Genomic DNA, 24,949 nt, shown 5'->3' on the forward strand with positions numbered 1-24,949 from the left:
GAAGTTCATGTTCATAGATGACTGTAATAATGTTTTCTCAGGCTACTAAATGTTTTTTTACAGTAGTAATTGTGTAAAACACGCCTGCTTTTTCAGCTGGTGTCACTTGAGAAACACACATAATGAATTATTAAGTAAACATTTTCAAGTTTAGATGAGGATAATACTTTATAGAAGTACTATATACAATCAAAAAATACTGATTGGACCTTTAACTGCAGACACAGTTGGAATCTAAGTGCAACATGCTATACCAAAAATATATAAGTAAATGTGAGCACACTGCCCTTTACACAAATTCACACATACATACTGTAATGGTGTGTCGACTGCTCCTTGGTCAATAGAAGAATAGAAGAGTTTACACTGTGCAGCTCCTAAGATATACTGTATAGATACTGCGTTGTACTACATCAGGCCTCAAAGTATGTGTATGGCCTTACATAAAGATGAAGTACACCTATAAGTAGTATATAAATAGCAAATGTAGTAAATGTACAGTACCAGTCCAAAGTTTGGACACACTTTCTCATTGATGTGAATGGGAACATTTGTCCAAACCTTTGACTGGTACGGTAAGTTCAAAACTACTAAATAATTAAAAGTACTAAATTATTAGGGAAGGAATCTGAAGGTTCCATATCTAGTTTAGAATTAGTACTGTGAGGTAAAGGCTAGCAGCCATAGCAAAGAGCATAAAATGTAACTTTTCTATGTCTGCACCTAGCAAGGCTACTTTAAAATGTCTACTGTTGTTGTCAGATCGATGAGTATGGCTCACTTCATTTACATGCCCAAGGCTTCAACTGTTACCATAGGATAGGTTCTTTGATGTCTTACAACAGTCCCTTTATGGCTTGTTTTCTTGGAAACTACTCTTGCTTTGTTCCAGTATGACCATGCCTCTCTTGACATTTAGTGTTTCAAGGCAGTCCAGTGCAAAAGCATTGAGGTGGATTGTTTTTCTTCATCAGTATAATCAGTTCATTAGTATTCACTTCTCTTCTTTTACTCTTTCTTTATATGGTATACTTTTACCTTCACCTTCTCCGTAAAAGACAGTCCAGCCTCACAGAAAACAAAACTAGTGGTACTTATAGCTGGTCCCATCAACTTTCAAAGTTTATGACCAGTACATTGCCCTTAACATCCCAGTTTAAATAGTAAATATCACTGGGAAAATGGTGCAGGTTCTGTGCTACCCTGGTTTACAGTATACATTTTGGTGTTTACAGTAACTTTAACACATGATGGAAGACTGTCGACTGTAAAATACAAATGTGTCCATATAACTTCAGTTCCCCTGTGCTTAACAATATCTGCAGTCTGCTGGCTTTTTCATTGGTTGAGTTTATGTGATAGATTACCTGTTATCATTAAGCACCTCAATGCAAATACAGTACTTGATAAAAACACATAAAATGTTTCCTGCAAGTTTGTGGGATGCTTTGTTAAATGATTGACTGGTGCACTATGAATTGTGGGTTGCTGAGGGATGAAATGAAACAAATGCTGTTTCCCCCAAACATACAAAAAGGCAGAATTTATTGGCCACATTTTAGGAATGGGGATTGTTTGGCTGTTATGATATATATTGATTCTAGAAAGGCAAAACCAACCCCATACTGGATTCTCCAAAGCACTCTGCAACAGGATTTGAGATCCAGATGCACAAGCTGCACAAACTGATCCTCACCTGGGCTGCAGCAGCTCAACCATGTGTGACTCACTGTCTTTCAAAAGCTTGTCACAGCCTGTAGATTCAGCTGAAGTCTCCTTGACTTTGAACGCTTCCCTAAAAGAGCTTACCATAACCTTACTGCGGGTTTGGATAACTCTATAAACATAATACTCATAACAGAATGGACACACATACAACAAGATATACTGTTTGTATTAACTTAGAATGCCTTCATTTATTCAATTTTTAATTTGAATGTTGAGAAATCCTGAAATATAACATGCTTGAAAATGATTTATAATGTTTGGATTGAAATTAATTTCCTGGAAAAATGTCAAGACCTTTTGACACCTCATGTGCTCTCCTGATTACCTTTAGGCAACAACTCATTAACTACACATTCATGTCACTCACACATACTACTTAATATCACTCTTACCTTTCCTTTTTTTGGTGGGTCATTGGTAAATATCAAGATTATAACTTTTAGCAGTTATGTGTTACAGTTTGCTTTCCAACAGTCTGTTTTTTAAATTCTCAGGGTTGTAGTATTTACAGTATGGCAGGATTGTATACATTCATCAAGAGGAGGAACTTCTTTGTGTGTAATTTAGCTGTATACCCTGTTGTGTAAGTTACTGCTGTACAAACAGCCAGCTTTCTAATTACAAATCATGTAGTAAAACCAAAATGATAATCAGACTATCTTCACTCTGACATTAGTCGCACCCTGACAGAATCAAGCCTTTGATTTACAATTAGTGCATATTATTTGGGATCATAGGATATGACACTGTTTCAACTTCCTGAGTATCCCAAAGAAAACACATGACATGCCGTGTTCTGTAATTTCACACCAAAACCAATGTTTTGTAAAATAAGCTGACTTCATCAGATGAAATGTTGGCATTCTGGTAGGTCAAGTTATACGGCATAGAGTCTGAGTGTATAACCATGATTTTGAAGTTCATGACAGTCTGGTGCATATAGGACAACGTACAGTACCAGTCAAAAGTTTGGACACACTTTCTCATTGATGTGAATGGGAAAGTGTGTCCAAACTTTTGACTGGTACTGTATATGCCGATACCCATATGTCTGTGATCGTATTGTCCTAGTATGTCCTTGTTTTTGGGAACTTAACATAACCGTTTGCTTTCTTGTGATGCTCAAAAAAGTATTTTGTGATCTCAGTATAACTCAAACTACCTTTTTGAGATGAATAGATGCCAGATTCATAGAATTAAACAAAACACAAACATAATATAGCCTCTTGGTTTCCTCTGCCTTCTGTAATCTTGAAACTGAATAACATTATATTATAGTTATTGATTAGAAAATTTCTGCCAAAGAAGTTCGATTTAAATACAGAATTTTAGAGGAAGCCAAGTCACTCCACTTAATGCACTAATTGTTTGCCTGTTGATTTAAAAAAAGAAGAAAAAAAAATGTAATGTAGACATCTTTATTTTAGATAGAATATTAATTGATTTATACAGTAATCACTGTTATTTAATATTAAGTGAATGGACCTTGGAGAAGGAGTTTAATCCATGTCCACAATACCTCCCACTTGTCCACAGTATCCCTTTTTACTTAAAGGAATAAATCAAATATCACAATAACATCTCTATTATGTTTCAGTTTTCCTCCATTGGGGTTACTTCAGATGATAAATGATCCTCCTGGCTGGATTGGCTATGGTTCATGTCACAGTGTTACATAATGCTGTCAGCCTTAATATCCAGGCCTCTAAGTTATGAGGTTAGACAATACATTTCCCTTCATGTGGGAAATGGATGCTGTTGATGGTGAGGCAGCCACCTGAGTCTTGTTGACCTTTTAATATCTCTTTATCATCATCACCGTGGCAGGTGATGGCTTTAGTCGAGTTACTCTTAGAGTAACTTGTTGATTTTGCTTATGATTTCTTACGTGTATTTGAGTCTCCCCTCTCTCCCCTATTACAATGACATTATTTATGCTGTTCAATGCTCACAAGAATAAAACATGTGGCATGTGTAAGTAATAATCTTATATCAAAGCCATTTCCATGCAGTTTTGTCTTAGTCAAATTGAAATAGTTCCTGTCCAATTATTTTTTTCTTATTCACCTTTTCATGGCTGTGGAGCTATTGTTTGGTGACAGCGGTTAAGGTGGCACAGGCATTCAAGTGGAGACAAGAACCAGAGGGAAACAATGAAAGCTTCCCACCCTGGGAATAGAGGCTTTTGGACAGCAGCGGGCTGCACAGCCTCTTGATTGTTAGATCTAAAAGCTTTCTTTCCAACAATTTCTTTGTTTTAGGTGCCTTGGGTAAGAACTGGAGAATTTAATCATCACCATTTTTCTCATTTCCTGTCTGTGTTCAGAGACAAAACTTCAGGATATTACTCCAATGAATTTGTGACTGGGAAAAGACATGGAAGAAATTGATTTGCCGGAGTGGGAATGGGAGTGGGAGTGAGACTATGCTACATTATCTTCAGGGAAGAAAAGTGATTTTGTGCTTTGTTGTGCTGGAAGGCAATAAAGTATTGACTCGGAAACCCTCATTACACTCTCACTCACTGTATAATTAATCCTGTCCAGAAACACAGGAAATGATGAGGCAAACAAATATCTCCAGCTACGTTAACAAAGAGATGCTGAGATTACCACAACTCTGCGTCTTTCCTCTCTCAAAAACAGTGACTAAGGTGATAACACCTCACATCCTCTAAATGTCAAGTCTTGCAGAATTTTAACAACACTTACATGACTCTGTCCTGGCCTACATTTCTTAAAATGTATTATTATTATTTATTACTTATAATCCACCAGTTCTTAATGGCAACAATAGAAAAGTGAGAAACCTGATCCCAATGTCTTGAGTGTGACAGTTGCCTTATTTCGGTGCTTTGCTTGATGAACAGACTAATCTGCACCTATCACTGCTGAAATATTGAGTACATTATTTTAATGCACTTACAGTGAAGATAGCTTGGTGTCATTGCCTCCTAATAGAGATGTTCCTCTAAGATGGTGTGTCAGAGGTGATATATGTGTTGAACCTCCAAGTGTTGCTCCAGAACAAGCCCACTGGGACAACCGATAACAGGTAGCCAAGCTCTAATGAGGACACCAGAAGACAACAGGTTTTGACCTCGTTCATCTTCAGCCCTGCCTCTAATTACATCCTTTTTCTATCTTAGTCTATCATTTACACTGTCTCTCACCTTTTCTCTTTCTTTTTCTGTTGCATACTCTCTAAAAGCAAGGCCCATTCCACAAATCTCAACATTAAAAGAAAACATATTTTTTAACCGGATGATTTAAACATTAATTTAGGTTTTGGGAGTTTAACTTGAGCAGCAGGGAGACTAAATATGAGCAGCTCATGAAGCACAAATAGAGTGCCAAAATAGAGCAGGCTTAAGCCCATTGCTGATCACAATCAGATGTGAATATTTGCTCAATCTGCTCAGCACATGTGTTTTGTATTTCGTGTGCAGTACAAATTAGGATGCACTTCTACAAGATAACTTCCTACAGGCTAATTGTTCCAGTCTTGTCATATATCCTCTCAGGTAAGCTTTTTTAAATACATTGTTTGGAACTCTGTAGTTGGGATGAACATTAATTGCTGCTGATAAGCTTTGACAGCTAAACAGACAAGAAAACTAGCACACCACCCAGAAACTCAAATTTCATCAGCAGAAATGAGCAAAAAGTTTAGTACAAATAGCACTCACTGTAGCATCTTGTGCAACTCTGTAGAGTGGAATGGGGCAACTCACACTGCCACCAGCTGTTTACTGAAAGATGAATTATAGAGATATTGAATCATTTGTGGGCTGGCAGTGGTGTGAGTTATGGGTCAGAGTTTCATGTTGGTTATTGACTGTACTGCAGCAGCTCTTAGGAGGCAGGAGAGGGTAGTCAGGGTCGAGTTCTGGTGGTGTGAAATGTCCGTGTGTGGGGGATGTATTGATTTGCTATCATTAAAGTATACATGAATGCCAATATACTGGCGACTATAAGTGTAACGATTCGTTTTCACAACGATTCAATTCGTATCACGATTCGTGGTTGCCAATACGATTCAAGGACAATATTGGGTCATTTAGAACGATACAATCCGAAACGATTCAGTGACTTGAAATCGGTTCAGTAACTTTTTAGCCACAAATTCAACCAGTGTGACTGAAATAAATACCTAGATACTCTTGTAAGGGAATCAGGTATAAATTAATTATGGATATAAACAAACAAGCAAACAACAATTAATGGCAAATGCTTTCACATTTTATTTGAATAAAGTGCAACCAACACTTTAGGTTGAATTAATAGGAAGTTATCCTTTTCTGCTCTCATTTTCAATATTCAATACATTTTAAGAAAAAAACACATCCATATCGTGCTTAAATACAGTGTATGTATAGATTGTTTGAAAACAAATCTGGTCAAAAACACACCATGAGTGGTGAAAGAGGGTTTTCTCACCAACAGCTATGACTACAATGTATTTCACTCCCAACTGGAGATTGTGTGTATTACAACTGCAGGCATGAAGAAAGAGCATTCATGCTCCAGCATAGGCTTGGTATGTCCTGCCAAACTCTTAAAAAGTGTCAAATGCACAAATGTATTCTTTGCAAGCCATTAATCAAATACTCGCAGTACGCTGTGCTGCTTTGATGATCTGACAGCCCATGTGGAAAACTTATAAAGGTGAATTACACCTATGTTACCGACATCCAAACAATACATGTCCTATGACACTGTTTAACCTGGATGTCTGCAACCCACATATCAAGCAACCTTCCACTGTGAAAAAACACTGCATAGTTGTACTACTACTGCTATGTAAATATAAAAAATATGTTTATAGATTTTTTTATATATTACTTGTAGTAAATGGGCCTGTTAAATACATATGTTTTTATAGCAGTGAGCATATAGATATGGATTATTATGCACCAAGCTCCATTAAAGAAACTTGATATGACAAAGTAGCTGCTTTGAACTTCTCTCCATGTAGTAATATAGTTACATTGAAGCAGAGCTAGTGTTGTCTGTTCAGAGTCTGAGTGCAGAGGCAGTAGCTACAGCAACTAGCTATGTTAGTGATGCAAATGTTGCTGCTGGGCAGCTGCCAGAGAAAAATGTGGCAATAAACTTTAGGACACAGGAGAAAGAACTAAGGAAGAGCGAATATGAGCAGTTGCATATCAACTGATTTATGAGCCACATTTCATTGGACTCTATTAAAGTTTTAAAGGCATGCTAAGCACTCAGCACATATTACATGTATGTGATGTGCTAATGAAGTGTTGCATTCATAAATTGCTGTCTTTTATTCATGGTTTTAGAAGAGGCAATATGTGATGGATGATACCGAGTTTGATTTATGCCAAAACAGTGTTCAGAGATAAACACAAAACAAAAACATGATCTTAAGAGCAGCACTGTCAATAGTCAGTTTGTGTTTGCATGTCTGAATTATGTGAATAATGATATTGACCTTTTGACTGAATGAACACATACATGGGCATTTAAATGTTAAATAGACCGCATTTATATATCTTCCTAATCTTCTGACCATTCAAAGCACTTTACACTAAATGTTAACATTAACTTATTAACACACACATTCATACGATGACGGTAGAGGCTGCCATGCAACGTGTCAACATGCTAATCAGGAGCAAATATCAGGATCTAATCTACTGTAATACCCATCCACACACACACGCATGCACACTCACACCACAGGTTCAGCCATCGGGTGCACACTCAGTATTTTGCCCAAGGATGCTTTGACATGCGCACTGGAGCCGTGGGGAGCTGGGGATCCAACTGCAGATCTTCCAACTTATTTACATATTACTCATCATTGAAACTGTTTGTGACTTTTTTTTCTGTTGGTGAAGCCTAGGTTTCTGTGAAAGGCTTTATTTCTACATTTGCTTGGTTATGGTGCCCACAGCTCATATTGAGCACTCCATTTGTTGTGTTTTGGCGGAGCTATTTAAGAAGGATGCAGTGGTAAAGGAAGAGGTGATCTATAGGTGGATGCATGCGCATCCCTTTGCTCCACTGCTGAAAGAGCACTGAAACTGTTAAACTCAAGCGAGGTCTCTGAAAATGCATCACATTACAGATGCAACCCTCACCACTAATGGAGTCTGCTCATGGTTACTCAATGCTAAGTGAAGACTACTGAAAACACTTATTCAGACGCTTTCATCGCATGCAGCAAGTGCTGGCCATGAAAACATTAAGTCTGAAAGGGAGGGGCGTACTTGTCTGATTAAAGGAGAGAACAGCATGAAAATAAAACAATTATCAAGACTCCTCTATGGTGACAGTGTGAAGTGTCAGTTTGGACATTTAATGACAGTGCAGTAAGAATATACAGTATTTGTAATATGATATATGATGGCCAGCTCACACAATTAGTCCCCCTCACCCTTTCTCGGCTTGGTGTCAGACAGTTTTTGAGAGCCAGCAACAGGCGCCTTCCTCCACTTTGAGTCGGCTGCTTGTTTGACTGCAGACTACAGTGCACTCATTGACCTGCACTTACACCATGATATCAACACTGTGTGCTCTGACAGTATATAGACACAGATGCATTCAAGTGTGCAGACCTGGACATGTACCCTTTGGATACACATGCAGTGATTGTGTGTTTGTGGATGCATTTGTCTGCACTTGAGCTCAAGGTTGCACGGACATGCAAAAGTGCAATTTTGTATTAGTGTGCGGTGTCTGCTTCAGCTCCTGTCATGTCAGTGAGGAGGTGGCACTGTACTGTGCAATAAGAGCAATAAGCCTGCAGGCAGGATCGGCCATCTGGACACATGATAAGGAGCCTAGCCCAGATCAGTCATTTTGTTCTTTTTGTTCTTTTTTTTAAGTACCTTTCATGGTTCTGAGATGCTGTCTGTCTACATATTAGTCAACAATGATACATTGTATTTTAACCATCTCTTTTTTTCTCTTCTTTCTGTTATCTGTCTCTCTCTGAATCTTTCTCTCACCTTCTCTTTCTTCTCTGCTTTCCTCTCATCTCTTTTCTTCCCTGCAGTTTGCTGTTTTGTGGTCCACAAGAGGTGCCATGAATTTGTCACGTTCTGCTGCCCCGGGGCTGATAAGGGGCCCGACACAGACGTAAGTAACTGAAGCCCAGCTGTTTGTTGGTGAGAGTTGCCTTTCTTATCATTGTACTGAAGAACATCCAGTGTTACCAATATGCAATTGCATCAACTGGACCTGCCTTTTCCCCCCCAAACTCACTCTTTTTGTTCTTTGTATGTTGATGCAAAAATATTGACTAACTTAAAAGAAAGAGATTTACATGTGTAATTATTGAGGGAAAAGCTCTCATCTTTTAGTCTGGTAGTAGTTCAAAGAAGGACATTCAAATGTTAAATTCAGTCGACTCATGATTGAATCACAGCAGCAACAGGTGGCTAATTCAATTCATTCAATATCAATGTTCCAGTCGAATCACTGGGTGTCACAATTAGGAAAAAATATTTTAATATCCCACTTAGTGAGTCACTGTCTCCACCCCCTCTAAGAAGAACTAAACTAATTACTCTCTGCCAGTAACATTTCCCACTTGCCATCAAAGTCAATACTTCCTCCAAACTAAACAGGTCGTGACATCGTAATATACTGGTAGTGACCTTCATATCAGGAAGTTATGGAGTTGATGGTAAAACACTGAATAATGACTCCAATTCACCCTGAAGGACCAAGTTCAAACAAAAGATAGGCAGATTGCTATACCATTAGCAGGCCCATGGACAGATGTGAAATGTAGGAGCTCACATCTGCCTTGGCCAGGTGGAGAGAAACTTACAGTGCAACTGTTTGAATTAATGATAACACTGTAAAAGAGAGACTCCAGATTTTGAACTCTTGTCCAAATTTACTGCGAAGAAATGTTAATTTGGAATGAGTTTAGCTTCATATATGCTTTAAGTTATGCCACTTTTGATGTGTGTGTTGGGTAATTTTCTCTGTATATAGAACCAAAAAGGATGCAGTTTTCTGTTACACACATTGTTGAAATTAAAAGGACAACTAGCACATCAAAATCATTGAGGTGTAGATATCAACCCTTGCATGACATGTTCAATGAGGCTTCCTATTTGCGTGTTCATTGGTTGCTAGCACCAACTATGTGCCATCAACCACTGCTTGCCTGCTTGGTAAGTGTGAAACTCCATTTACATGCCTGCTTGGCTGCTGGGCATGCATAACCCCTCTTAGCATTGCAGAAGCACAACCTGGCCTCTGTAACTGGAGATATGTCAGTGTGTCATTCAAGATCATCAATCCAGACTCTTTAAATAGAGCACGCCAAGGATGACACGGAAGCCGTAACAGCGGAAAATAGTATGAGCCAGGGTGATTTTTGATTCAAGCTGGCAGTTGGGTTAAGAGTAGTGAAAGAACATCAGGTTGATCGTCAGCAGGACAGTTTTTAATGACCTTTGACATCTGTGTGTCAAATATTCTTGAAGTTCTTCATTAATTAATTAATTGCTGTTATTTTAAAAAGTTTAGGTGTATTCAGTTAAGGTTATCTTTTTTATTAATTCTGTCTCATCAACAGCCAAGTATCAGTTTCCTCTCAGAACTCTCATTACCCATCTCTAGTGTATTTATACATGCTGATGTCTAGCAGACCTTATTTAGCCTTTTCCTTTAATGCTATTTGTTATTTCCACACCATCAGATATAAAGGCATGCTGTATACTACTGTACAGCATCTAATACAATTTAATAACAATGGCTAACAGAAAGGGTATCAGTATGTAGAAATCTGTGAGACTTTTAATTTAACACTCTGGTGCTCCGGGTGTTAAATTAATTCCTGTGACCACATGAATTGAATCTTTTTTCTCTTTAAAGATGCATGGGTATTTGATCTCCTACCATATCAAAATAATTGACGCTCCCTTTAATATACTTTTCTATGCACTTAGCAGTACTGTTGCTAGGGGCAACCACACATATTACATGGCGTGCTGCCTCCCAGGCGTGCAATTCAGGAAGGCAATAACTCCCATGGCCAGCAAATATCCTGAAGATCTACAGTACAATATCTAGACTACCTACATTTTATGACTCATGTCTGTGTTTTATAACTCCCCTGTTGGAAGAAACAAAATGTGCACAAAAGATGCCAACCAGAGCCATTAGATCATTTTAGGACTCATCTTGAGCAGGTAGCCTTGATTTGACTTACCATGAATACATTCTACCCCACTGCAAACGCCTCAGGCTCTTGTTTCAAGGGCAGGGCCTGCACATATACACATAATCACACCCGAGAATTGCTCTGTGTAGCAAGTCTAGTAGTTTGGCCCCAGAGCATTTTCAGTGGTGCCTTTCAGTGGTGCAGGGTGCCTTTTTTCAGTAAAGAACAACAGCTGAGGGAGTGCACTAGTCACCAAAAGGTTACCAGGCATGCCACATAACTGCAATGTCCCTTTTCTTAATATCATAAAAATCTATTACTATTAACTATGAACAAAACAACACTTGATTCATCTCCCAGTTTCACAGTGAGTGGAGTGGATATTTGTCCAATCACAGGCTTGCTGTTTTAACCACTAGATCACTGCTTTATATCAGAAATTTTACATTATTATTGAAATAGTAAATTTAACTTGTCTCATGATATTGATGGAAATGTTGGATGGAGTTTGAAATTAAATGGCAGAAACTGTTGGAATGTTTGATATACAATGTCTTGAGAATTAAATATGGCTCTCTTGCTGGGTTCTTCAAATTATTACACCTCCCACTAAATAATCTGTAAGCTCATCACTTGGAGTAATCAGTAATAGTATCACTTTTATAGTAAGCACATTCCGTGCTAGTATCAATTACTCTGATTAAAGCAATTAATTTAACAAAATGTTTTCGTTTGACTGTTGGGCGTAATATTACCAGCAGCTCGAGTAAGTTCAGTGCTTTACAGGACAAGACCATCAATAATGCAAAAGCTTCCCATTTCACCACAGGGGCTCAGCAGATGAAACTGAGAGGTTTGATGTGCTTGTGTGGGTGTGTGGGTGCTGCATCATTGATGTCCACTTAACCAGTGCAGCACATATGACCTGGGGCAATCTGCAAGTCGTTTTGCACTGATTTCCCCCCTGCTTACACACAGACACACACACACACACACACACACACACACACACACACACACACACACACACACACACACACACACACACACACACACACACACACACACACACACACACACACGCCTAACCCCTCAGGGCTGTTCAGTGCACAGATAGCTGGGACAGGGTAACAGAGTTAAGCAGCAGCACAGTGCCCTTTCTGTCTCCTCTGCTTGGAAAGAGACAGAACTGACCAGAGGGTGACATGGTAGCCTGGAAGAGCACAAACAGACACCCTGAAAATACTCCAGTGCCATTTTGGATGTTGGATGTTAGATTTTGGATTTTGGATGTATGCTCTCCACAATATAGACCAGTAAAATGGTTTGAAAAGCACATGCTCTAAATTACTCAGTTAAAGGAATGCAAGGTGTAAACTGGACTTCAGTTAAACTGTGAGAAATCTTATTTGTAATGTTAATGAGTAAGGCCTAGTGATCTAATGCAATCACATTCTTGTTTATTTATTGTACTAATGCACTTTGTAGTCACATTCATATTCATTCTTTATCTTTGCACTAAATGTTACCTGATTTATATTGTTTGATGTTTATTATATCTGCCTTGTAAGGTGTCCTTGAGTGCTTTTAAAGGCACCTTTAAATAAAATACATTATTATTATTTATTATTTAAAAGGGCAAAATACACAGGAGGAGATGGTTTTGGCCGACTCCAGCAGGTCTGGGAAAATAGGTGTTCTGGTGACAAGGCTTGGGACTCACACCATCTCATTACAAGGACCCTGCTTGGGAATTGAAAACAAGATTAAACTAGAGTGGAGCTAAATTACATCATCTGCGCCACAGGCGTCTTGGGTTGGCACAGGCAATGGAGCCTTTCATCTATATTTTTAGTCCATTTCCTTAAAGCAAGGGTGTTGGCCATCTCTTTTTAGCGGGCCTGTTCTGGTCCAGGAGTTGTCTGTAAACACCTTGCCCACTGTTTTACTATCCTGGAAGCCACTGGTGCAAAGAAGTGTCCACAGGTCAACCACTTAAACACCTCTTCTGAGTGGCAGAGTTCCTGGGAGGAGGATTCTGCTAGCAGTGATGTGGCATGCAAGGTCTTCCATCAACATTCATTTGCCAGCATGAATCACCACAGCACTTGATTTTTCTTTATCAGTAGCAAACACAGTCATAGTGGACATTGGCAAGCTGTTCCACTCAGCTTTTTAACTATAACAGTGCAATCAAGAAGGGGGTTTGTTACTTTTAGGAGCATCCTATGGACATGTATGAATTATCTGTTTCAACTAGGGTTTTTACAACAGTTTGCGTCACACGTCCTTGGCAGTTTACGGTCAGCCCTGTGCATTGTAAACAAACCAACTAGCCAACAGTTTGTAAGGCTGGGATAGAGTTGCATGAAGGTCTGGTTGTGTAACGCACCCCTGCACAGGCAGAATGACATATGCTGGAGTAGAGAGGCAGACAGAGGAGAGAAATGAGAGGAGAGTGCAGAGCTGTCCAGGTCAGGCTGAAAAAACAGAGCACACCTTCTCCAGGAGCGCATTGGTTATTATCCTGATATGCAGCCATGGACTGACAGTGACAACATGGTGTGATGCACCAAAAACACAGCAGTGTAGTAAACGTCATGGGACAACCTAGGTACTGCATGTACCTGTAAATATGCATTTATAATAGCCTGTCAGTCATATCAATATCACTTATAAATATCAGGCAGTAGGTTAGTTTCACACCTTGCTGGTTTACTTCACTACCTGATCTTTCCCGTTATTCCCATTCCCAAATCATTTTGGTGTCTGGACTCTAGAAAGGAGGGTGAAATTTAGAGATTTATTGAGATTTATTTTCTCTGAAAAAATGAATATTATGCACACATGAATGATGTACTCTGAATGCTCAGAAAACTCTAAATACATAAAGGTAATGATTGTCAAGACTTTATGTGACAGAGATTTATAAAAAGATTTAGTGTGAGAACTATTGTATGTATGTCCTGTTTTACAGTGAAGTAGCATTCAGTGTTTGTTTGCCTGACTGTAAATCTAGCTGCTGTGTGATGTAATGGCTTCTGTATCAATGTCCACATAAGTCAGCCTCCCACCCCTTAGTGAGTCGAATCCCAGCGCATGCTTTTAGCACTCCTCCCTGTGCAAGCCTAGGCACAAACATCGCTTCCAAGGAAACGTAGTCACAAAGAAACTTGATGCTGCATATTTGTGCTTAGTGCACTGATTTTATTTCGGTGTGTGAGTGCTGAAATGTCCTGCGGAGCCCTGCCAGGGTGTACTGTTTTAGCAAGATGAGATCAGTGTAGACTTAAACATGCCCACAAACACATAAGACATGTGCATAAAATCACACTGTAATAAGTGCCAGATAAGATTATCATGATGACTGGTAGCTAGAGCTGCAGCCTGTGGAATGGGCACATGAGAGGAGACACAACAGCCACTCATGCTCTTCCACAGGGAATATGAGAATGTACTACACTCGTATACTGTGTCAGATGAAGTTTGGCCTCTTTCACAAAGTTATATTCATCGTATTTAAGATGAGCCACCCCCTCTGTCTAGAAATATTTCTGTGATATCTTTATGTGTTTAATGAATGAACTATGTTTAAATGTGCATAAGTTGAAATCTGCTTAAACACCAGTTGCACAAAGTGTTTAGTACATGAGAAATCAAGATAGAATGTAAAAAGTTAAGAGTTGTGAGTCATTGCATTTTATTTCAATCCAATGATGGACTGGAGACCAAATGAGAGGGGGAAGGGTTGGAGCTAGAGAAACACCAGTAATCTGAATAAAAAGATCATTAATTTATAAGAAATCATTTTTCCAGAATGAGCTTGTTCTTCTATGCTGAGTCAAAGGTGCTGTTAGTTATACATTAGCTGTTTCTGTTGTACATTCCCTCATATTGTATTATACTATTCATCCTGTTTGGATGCTTGTTGCTTATGCCTTGCAGTGGACTTTATCTGATTAGACAGTAAATCGCAAACTTCCTCAGCTTAGACCCCAGGGGAATTTTGTCTCCTGAGGCGACACAGGCTAATATAAATACATGTTGAGGCTCACCACAAAACCTACTTTATAACCACACTTGATGAAATATATACATGTGTATATATATCAATAAATATTTTTTTTCTTTCTATTTTCTAGTCCTTGCAATTTAGATTGCTCATAAAACCTCAAGATTTCTCACTGAAAACAGTCAGCCACTGGCAGATGAGAATAGATGGTGTTTTGAGTTCCCATGCTCTGTGACAGGCAAAAAATAAAAAATAAAAACATGAGCCGTTATTATTCTGTTTGGGTATTGTTTATACAATCAGACGATGGATCTTAATAGTTATCTTGAAGTGTGTTTCCCTCGAGAATTATGCATCATTGAATAAAGACTAGCTATTGCTTTTATGACACAGAATAATGATTCAGTATTATGTTTCTTTTAACCATAATACAGAAAAAATAGCTTTTACTTGACACATACAGTACCAGTCAAGTTTTGGCTGTGTTCTTGAATTAAAGCCAGATTTAGTTACTTTTATTATAGGGCAGCTTGAACATGTAACTATGCATAGTCTGTATGTCTGTGTTGCTAAAAAGTACTTTGTTCAGGAAAGCTTTCATAGATACAGGAAAACAAAATCGCAACAGACAGCGATTCCTAATTTCATTACCTGCACAGCTATACCTTCTATCTTCATGTGATTTTGAGGACACATCTACTAAGACATGATTACTTTCAACAGCTTGATACACATTGGTTCACTTAATGAGAGTCACATTCAAATACTGTGATTTCTGTGAGAGGAGTTGCATATTTATCTGCCGAGTCTGGGCATCTTAACACTGGTAAACACTTAAATATTAAAGTTATTGACATCTACCCTCTTTGATTCTCCACAGTGCATGTACATTAAATAGCTGTAAGATTACTCAGGTATAACCATGCTATCAAGGGACAATCACCACTTCACTTTGCCACAGGAGGAACACTGTTGGTCATGAAATTATTAAATACATTTGAAAAGAGTAATATTAACAGACCTGCCTTCTGCTGTTTGCGTAATTGAAACCTTCAAGGCCAATAATTAGTTCTGTTTGTGAATACAGTACCAACGTATGCCAACTTAAATCCAAATAATTATACCATTAATCTGTTTAGTTTGATGAAATAAGCCATGTTTTCTTCTATAGAATACAGCAGTAATATTTGATGTAATACTTCTTTAATTATGTTTAAAATATGGTTCCTGGTCCCGAGGTAACAAGAATTTGACATATGTGCAGTTTGGAATGATTGTTTATTGTATTATTGTTACTTGAAGAAAAATACATCATCTTAACTTTCCTTTGTTGCCAATATTAACATTTTTTTAAAAAACGTTCACTGACATTTACCCTTCGTAATTTATTGTCATATCGAAAGAAAATGCCAACTGCTGTGGTGTCTGTTCCAATCAGTGTAACCTGCCTTTTGAAGTGTGTTCATCATTTTCACATGTTGATATCACAACTAATATATGCTTATTTATCCAGTAAAGCTGGCACTGGACCTGAAATGATGTACTTTTTGTGCTGACCACTGCAGAATAAGATAATTTTGATGTGTATGTGCTGATTAAATTAACTTTTCAATGCGTATTGATTCGCATTAGTCCAAAAAGATCTTTTTGGGGCTTTAAAGTTCAGATAATGTTTTGTCACCATACCTCACAAATATATAATTGCTTCCAATGATGGCTGATGTGATGGTGGAGAGTCCCCTGGGCAGCCTGTTGATGGTATTTATACGCTCTGGGATCCTAATGAACACTAACATATCTTTATTCTCTATTGCTAATAGTCTGTGACGTGTCTGTCTAAAATGAGGTTTGATCAAGGCTTTGCTGGGGGGAGACAACACACAAGGATGCAAGTGCTTACTGCACTCAAGTGTGTGTGTGTGTGTGTGTGCGCGCCTGTGTTTGTGTGTATGTTTGGTATTGGTGGAGGACAGATGATGGGTGGCTTCACTGGAAACTGCTGAATCACTTCCTGGTGAAAATGTCCCTTTGGAGATGTAATAAATTGGGCTTGTTGCAGCGCAAAGCTCCACAGCCTCAAATAAATTTTACTTAAAATGCTGCGATATAATATTCTCGACCTTTTGAAGCTGAGGCTTTTCTTGAAAAACTAAAGGATGGAAATGTGGGTCTATCAGTTGCTTTGTTCATTTGTTGGTCTTTGGTTTTCACTTACCTCGTGAAATTTGGCACAGACATTCATGTTTCGAAGAAAATGAATCCTACTGACTTTCATTCTCCCCTGACTTTTCCTCAAGTGCCACCATGAAGTTGGCATGTGGTTTTGAATGAAATGCTACAACAAATGATTGATTGATTGCCGTGATATTTGATACACACATGTATGTACCCCTAAAGATAAACTGTAATTATTTTTCATCAGACAACACAGACCAGCAAAACTAATTCCATTCCCATTATTCCCATTCCCTTTCCCATCACCCTCAACCTCTGTGTTTTGTGCTACAGTAATTAGCAAACATTAGCATATTAACATGTTGAACTAAGAAGGTGAACATAAGGATATTAGCATTGTCATTGTCAGCATGTTAACATGCTTATGTTAGCATGTAACTCAAAGCACAGCCTTGCAGGGCTGCTAGCATGGCTGTAGACTAGTCTTACTTCTACAAACACAGTTTACGTATTTACAGCACCATATGACTAATTTGCTGTTTGTTGATTTAAAGTTCCCACTGTTGACAGTGCATGTCACAGCAGAAACCAAGCCATTAAGTCAAAGAAATTATCTGTAGACCTATGAGACAGGCTTGGATTGAGGCACAGATCTGGGAAAGGGTCCAAAAAACTTTCTGCAGCATTGAAGGTCCTGAAGAGCACAATGGTCTCCATCATTTGTAAACGGAACCAGTTTGGAACCACCAGGACTCTTCCTAGAGCTGGCCACCCAGCCAAACTGAGCAATTGGGGGAGAAGGGCCTTGTTCAGGGAGGTGGCCAAGAACCTGATGGTCACTCTGACAGAGCTCCAACATTCCTCTGTGGAGATGGGAGAACCTTCCAGAAGGACAATCATCTCTGCAGCACTCCACCAATCAGGCCTTTATTGTAGAGTGGCCAGACGGAAGCCTCTACTCAGTAAAAGGCACATGGCAGCCCACTTGGAGTTTGCCAGAAGGCACCTAAAGGACTCTTGGACCATGAGAAACAAGATTCCCTGGTCCTTCAGATGTTTGGCCAAGTTAGTTGTGCTGCTCGACTTTGTTGCCACCGCTTTAAAGCACTGTTTGCAGGCTTGTCAAGATCTTTCGGTTTTCCTTCTTCGTTTGCCTTTTATGTAAAATATTTCCAAACAAGGCTTTTGCCTTTTTCATTTTCAACCAAGACTGGCCCTCCTGCAGCTGCATTGGCCATACTGTTGCAGCAGAAATGTGTCTCTGGCTGCCGGACGCTGTCTTATTGCCTGTCGTGTGCGCGCGGACTGTAGTATTGATACCTTGGCAAATTAGTATCATATCCAGATATGCCGTTTGAGTATCAATACTTTTTGGAGTATCGATATTTTTGACAACCCCACAACATTTACAGTGCACTGAAGTCCCACACAATTTAGTACCCATACTATACACACAAACACATTCCACCAGTCCCTCTTAGGGTTGTTTATAGTAAGTATCTGGTAGACAGTCTTGCTCCAACCTTGCTAAGTAATACTAATAACGAGTGTATGAGAGAGTTGCATCTGCTCATGACCCTGAACTAACTTGGTGTCACAGCAGGGCGAGACTTTGTCCATAACAGTGCCTGCCAGCACACTACAAATCCATCTCTGTCACACTTAGGTATCTGTATTGAGTGGAATTGCATACTTTAGCCTTTTAATAACAAATTGTGTTTTCTTTTTTTTTGCCACTATTAACATACTGTTATCTTGATTTCAGATCCTCTAGGCAGCTACTCATTTTAGACAATGTACTTCCAGGGAAGTCACACTATATTGATATTGGTAATCCATCACTCCAAATATTATTTGTCTGTTTTATTTTATTTTAGATAAGTTTTGATTATGACTGTGTTGTAATCAACAGTAGTGTGTAGTGTAGTTTGACTGATGCTCTTACTGTGTTCAGAGCAAACTAATACCTTCAGTGGTGGTGTAAAGGTGAAGGCATGGTTTTATTTAACATTCAAACAGGCAAACATGCTCTATCTGTACTGCATTAGAGTGTACACAAAAACCCTCGAAATAGAAGCCTGAGAGGGTCTGAAGTCTAAACTTGACCTTGCATGCAATGCCTGAAGCTGAACCAGCAGTAGGTCTGAAGCTCAAACCCCAGAAATAGAATGATACAAGTTACAGATAGGTCATCCTGCCTCTCTCCTTCTTCTTCTGTATCTCAAGGGACGTAGACAGAGTTTTCTCTATTTGTGTTTGCTCTTTATCACAGGTATATAACTAAAGGCCTATCTGCTCTGCAACAGACAAAAAAAACATATTTACTGAGCACTTACCAAGCAAATATTAGTTGAATGGAAACTGGAAAGTGAAGTTGCAAGTCACAGGTAGGCAGTTTATGTAAGCAGTGCAGAAAATCGGTTGCTTTGAGTTGACCTTTAACTGAAAATGTTTGAAGCAATTCTATTACTTCAGTATAAACCTGTGAGGACAGGTAACTTATCAATGTAATATTGAGCTCACACCACTATGATGATTACTTGATTAGTCATCCATCTGCTTACTGTATATATTGGTTATGGTATAACAAAAGTACTGAATCATTATCTGGCGAGGATTCTATTCATTTTATGTGTTGGCAACATGAATTGAAGGAACGCTGACTCACTAAATGTCCAATGTCATCATGGCAATTAGAAATTTCTAATTTTTTTTTCAGTGCTTGATGCCATTACATAACATGTCCCTGGGAAATGAGTGGTGAATGTTAGTTATGTACCTCACAGAATCTGTAGCAGAAAATTACTTGGTTGGCAGCCAACCTAAATATTAACACACAGACAACAACAACAACAAAAATCAAAACATAGCACTGCAACTGAAAAAAGATCAATCTGTAAAACCATAGTTTAGGACCAAATATAAGTGTACTAATGTTAAAAAAACTTGCACATGTAAAGTGTGACATCTATCTGCTACATTAACAAAGTGCAGTTAACCAGTGGGCTTTCATGCCGTAACCCACCAACAAACTTTTATTCTCAGACCTGAATCTAACTTCTGTTTATAGAAATATGTGTGAAACATACTGTAGGTTCTGCACATTGTATTTGGCCTATTGGTATTTGTAGCATTGATCTATTTCTACATGAAATATAAAGACAAGAATCTTTTGTCCTTCCTCCCTTTCCTCCTGCGGCTCTTTGCACACAAATGTTTTTTCACAAATGGTACTACAGTGTGTTTGCTGAATTCCTAGACTGGCTGATATTTTACGGAGCTAAAATATCAGCCCACACACACACACACACACACACACACACACACACACACACACACACACACACACACACACACACACACACACACACACACACACACACACACACACACACACACACACACACAGAGCTGCAGCCACTAAATTGATTACATGGTAAAAAGCTAACTTTTATCGAGGTTAATGTAGAGCAAACCACAGAAAATCTAGCAAAGACAACAGAAAGCAGAGGTGAACAGCCAAGCCACTGCCCCGTCAGCTGGCTCATTACAGTGAAAATAGACTCTGCCAAGACTTTGGCTGTTAGGTAACTTTTTTCGAACACATCTTGTGAAGTTCTGTTAATTATTAAGCGCCTGACAGATGGCCTGTGGCTGATAAGCCAATTTATTATGTCTTTTGACGTTTGCAACATGACCAAATGAACCAGCAGGTTCCCCCTCGTTTTTTCTCTCTACCTGTTACCGTGCTAGAGAAAACAGAGCAGTCATTCACCAGCTGATGTGACATCCATGACTAACCTCCTTGTCCTCTCCTGACCTTGTGTGTATCACTCACATCATGTGTGCATGGCTATGTTAATGAGCCGGCTTCTGCGAATGAACACATCTCTGCAACATCCATGTTTATGGGTGCTGTATTAACTAGCACCTCAATATTCTGCAGAAGGCAAGCAGGAGAGTTTGTTCAGGGCTCTGAGGTGTCTGATCTATAAACTGAGTTCAGCCTATCTCACATTATGTTTTTTTCTAAGCATTCTATTAACATAAGCCACACCAATTAAATACTAGCTATAGTGTGGATCTTCTTAAATTTTGGTTTGGAAAAGCTCTTGATCATTGTTTATGCTTTTCTTCTAATATGAACAGCATTTACTGCAACAATGACAAATGCACGTGCTTATCGGTGACTGACAACATTCTCTCACATTGCCAAGAAGTGTGAAAAATATGATGTAAAGAATCATAATTATAACACAGGTAATGGATTTTTCTCTACTCTATGTGGAGATGTGTGGGTCTATGTATTTGCTCATGTACATATATATATATATTTGCATCACGTTAGTAATGGCACATCCCTAAAGTTTAAACACAAGACTCTTCAGATTTTTTAAAACAATATTTTTATGGGTTTAGAAATGATTTGCAGTTGAATGGCTTATTTTTTGTGGTTGAGTGATGAACTGCAGATAAATAACTCAGTTCTGACTCTGAGCTGCAAAAAGCTAGTTGACATTTATAGTGCTGATGGAAAGTCAGTAGCTAAAGCCCTTAATTAGGGGATGCAATGTAAATGTTGCTGGCATAGCTATGCAAATGAAGGAGTCAAGTGTGACACCAGTCACAATTATTTATGCTACTTGACACTCCTGACATGAGATGGACCTGAGTTGTAACTGCTCATGCATTTACAGTTGGACCACTCCCCCAGTTTATGAAGGAATAGACTCTAATCACTCATGATCCCTGAGATAAAGTGGTTTTGGCTCATTTGAATTGACTTCATACCTGTGTCCCAAGACCTAAGACTGTGATTTGTAGAGATTACGTAGATGTTGACCCAAGCTATGTATCATAGAATGTAAGTTAGTACTTGATATTGCAACTGTGCTAGGGCGTGGGATGTTGGCTCTATAGCGACCCCTAATCAAAATGTCAGCTATTATCTCTTGCTCTGTTAGCAGACAGATGTGTTAACAGATAGCACATGGCAAGGAAAACCCCCTGTGAGCTGTGGTGGCAACCTGCCCTCCCTCTCAGCACTCAGCAGCTTAGTGAAAGGCCAAGAGGAATCAGAGTAGTGATTTATACGCTAAAAATAGTAACCTCGCCTAGCCTAACACCTCACGTCTGGATAAACGATAGCTCCATTTTGTTCTCTTCAAAGCCTCACCTTTATAACCATAGCTTTTACTCCTATAGCTGTAGGTCAGATGACGATCTTCACAAAAAAGTAGCCAGCACCATGTCTGCTTGTTTATGTTTGGGGGATTAATGACATGGCCACAATAGCTGCTGTTGATTTTGCCATTCTCGCTCTATATTACATTCCACATTGCTTTAAACATTGTGTGTGCATTCATCCCTGTCAACCTGATGTTAATGGCACTTTTTTTTTTTTAAATATGAGAATGAGGGAAAGTGATTAATATGACATAAAATGTAATTGAAAGCTGAAGGGCTGCAATGTAATAACAGTGAGAGAATTAGGTGACACAGTGACGCACATTGTCAGGGTGTCATTAGTACCATGTGAAGGAGTTTTAACAATACCTTCATGAAATGAGTTAGGGCAGCTGGACAGAGTATTTAGCACAGGTAGAAGAACTGTAATTAAAAAGATGTTGCCCAAATTAGCAGAAAAATCCCATTGCAAAAGCTTTGAAGGAAAAACTTCCAAAACCATTACAAATCACTGTTAAAAAATAATTGTGTTTTATGGTGTGACAACGCTGTAGTTAAGGTCTGGTTAGGTTTAGGCAACAAAAGCCATTGCAGGTTAGACTAATTAAGAATCACCAGCTGCATTAAATTGCAGACAACATGCAGATTTAGCAGAATTATTCAAAAAGTAATCAGTGCCATAAATAACACAGTTGCAGTATACTGTAGTTATTCTCTTGATTTTACTAAGAATACAGTAATCTCCTTCATCAGAAAGTGAGACTATGCTTTCACCACGCCACATTGACCATATTGCCAATCATGCCTGTCAGTCAGCATATGCCTGCAGCTATTAGTTGAATTTGTTCAGTAAAAAAAAAAAAAACCTCCAACTGCAGCACTTTGACGTAAGAGGCTGTCAAACATGAACACACACTACATTTGTCATACATTTCCTCATCCTTTCCACACTAATATTTGGAATAAAAGAAAAAGACCCTATTATATTATTTTTATTATATTTATTTCAAAATTTGCATTTCTGTGTGTACAGCAGTGCATACTGTACACACAGCTTAACCAGCACGTTCAGGGTGACTGATACAAGAGCCTCCTGCCAGCTCCATTTCAAATGTCACTTCTCAGTGAGGGATGATGGTAAAAAAAAAAGGCAGGAGAGTATTAAGTGTGGGAGTGACTAACAAGTGTGGAGAGAGAGAGGATTCAGAAGGGAATTTGATGGTAGTCAGTGCTTGTCTAATGCAGGTCATAAAGGGAATTGATCACTTTCAAGCATCACTGTAACAACTTTTTTTTAGTTTTGTAGGGAACAGATGGGTCAAAGAGATAAGTGAATGAGAATATGACAGAGGCGATCAGTGTGTCTCGTTTCACACTCTTCCTCTCTTTCTCTCTCTCTGGCTGCAAATGTCACACTGGGTGGATTGCTTTTGACTCTGTGGGATGCAAGAGCACTGTATTAGCTACCCACCCTCTTTGATGATCGTTACAGTCAGGTCATTCCATATTCTGCTATGCAATAAGATGAAAAAATAGAAGCTTCAGTGTTAATTGTAAATGGCTGTAGTTATTATCTACTGGGTTGGAATGAGAAAAACACCAGTTCAAAAACTGGGAACCAGATGCAGTGTTTCACTCACTGTGCTGACATGCACTTAAGTTAATGAGTTATAGACAGCTTCCTGCAGTAACTTGATTTAAAATTGGGGTAGGGGATTAAAAAAACCTGATTTTCCGAGCTCGTTTTTTTCCTGCAGACCATTAGTAATTACGCTGTCCACTGGGGCATAATAAATAATTTTTATTCATCACAGAAAATTACCGCCAAGCCCAAACTTCTTTAGCACAACACAAATAACCCCATTTCACCCTACTGAAAGCTTTCTCAGCATCCAATGATACAGCAAGGAACTTGCGTCCTGTCTGCTCACTGGATAACGTTAATAAGCTGAGATTCAGTCGTGGATAGATCTAACTTGATCTGGATTTATGAGTTTTGGTAGCAGTCTTTCCAGTCTCTTGACTAACACCTTAGATAAAAATTTGCTATCAACCCCAATTAACCTAACTGAGCGGTATGAGCCACATTCATTAAAGGCTTTGCTCTTTTTTTAGTACAAGATGTATTAAGAGAAGGTGGTAAATGACCCCAGTCAAAGGAATATTGGTACATATTTATTGGTGGTCTTACAAGTATTTTGCTAATCATCTTATACAACTCTGGTAGAGTTGCTTTACCTCTCTGTATTGATTTAATAGCTCTACAGCTTCTATCTCTGTAAAGGGCTTGCAGATGTTCTCTCTCTGAGCCACAGACCTCAATTTATCCAGGAAAGCATTGATTCTTTCATCTGAAGCAATTCATTCTGAGGGGAACAGTGTTATATCTTGGGATGTATAATATGTTTTATCTGTTCTGTCCTTAATGGATGGGATAACATTTATTTACCTCCTCCCTTTACATATGATGAAGAAAATGAAGAGACATCAGCCAATAAAAAAAAATATAGCGTCCCTTTTCATCCTTAATTTCTTTTTCCAATTTAAGGGGCTGCGCTCGATGTGTAAGAATGGGCACTCTTTCACTATTAATACTGCAATATGGTGGAATCCCACTTTCTCTTTATTCAACCTGTCACCCTTAAAAGGCCACTGGGATGGCCTAACAAATCCCATTTGGTCCATGAAACT

General features: G+C 38.8%; 1 protein-coding gene across 1 annotated transcript in view; it reads left to right on the forward strand.

Annotated features, from left to right (window-relative positions):
- Positions 1-24,949, forward strand: part of LOC128372880 (protein kinase C alpha type-like) — a 156,589-nt gene that overhangs the window by 58,717 nt on the left and 72,923 nt on the right. The window contains exon 3 of the mRNA XM_053333081.1: positions 8,758-8,840. Coding sequence (XP_053189056.1) covers positions 8,758-8,840 — 83 coding nt within the window. The remainder of the gene's footprint in view (positions 1-8,757; positions 8,841-24,949) is intronic.

Source organism: Scomber japonicus, chromosome 2, assembly GCF_027409825.1.
Source record: "Scomber japonicus isolate fScoJap1 chromosome 2, fScoJap1.pri, whole genome shotgun sequence".
Taxonomy (NCBI): domain Eukaryota; kingdom Metazoa; phylum Chordata; class Actinopteri; order Scombriformes; family Scombridae; genus Scomber; species Scomber japonicus.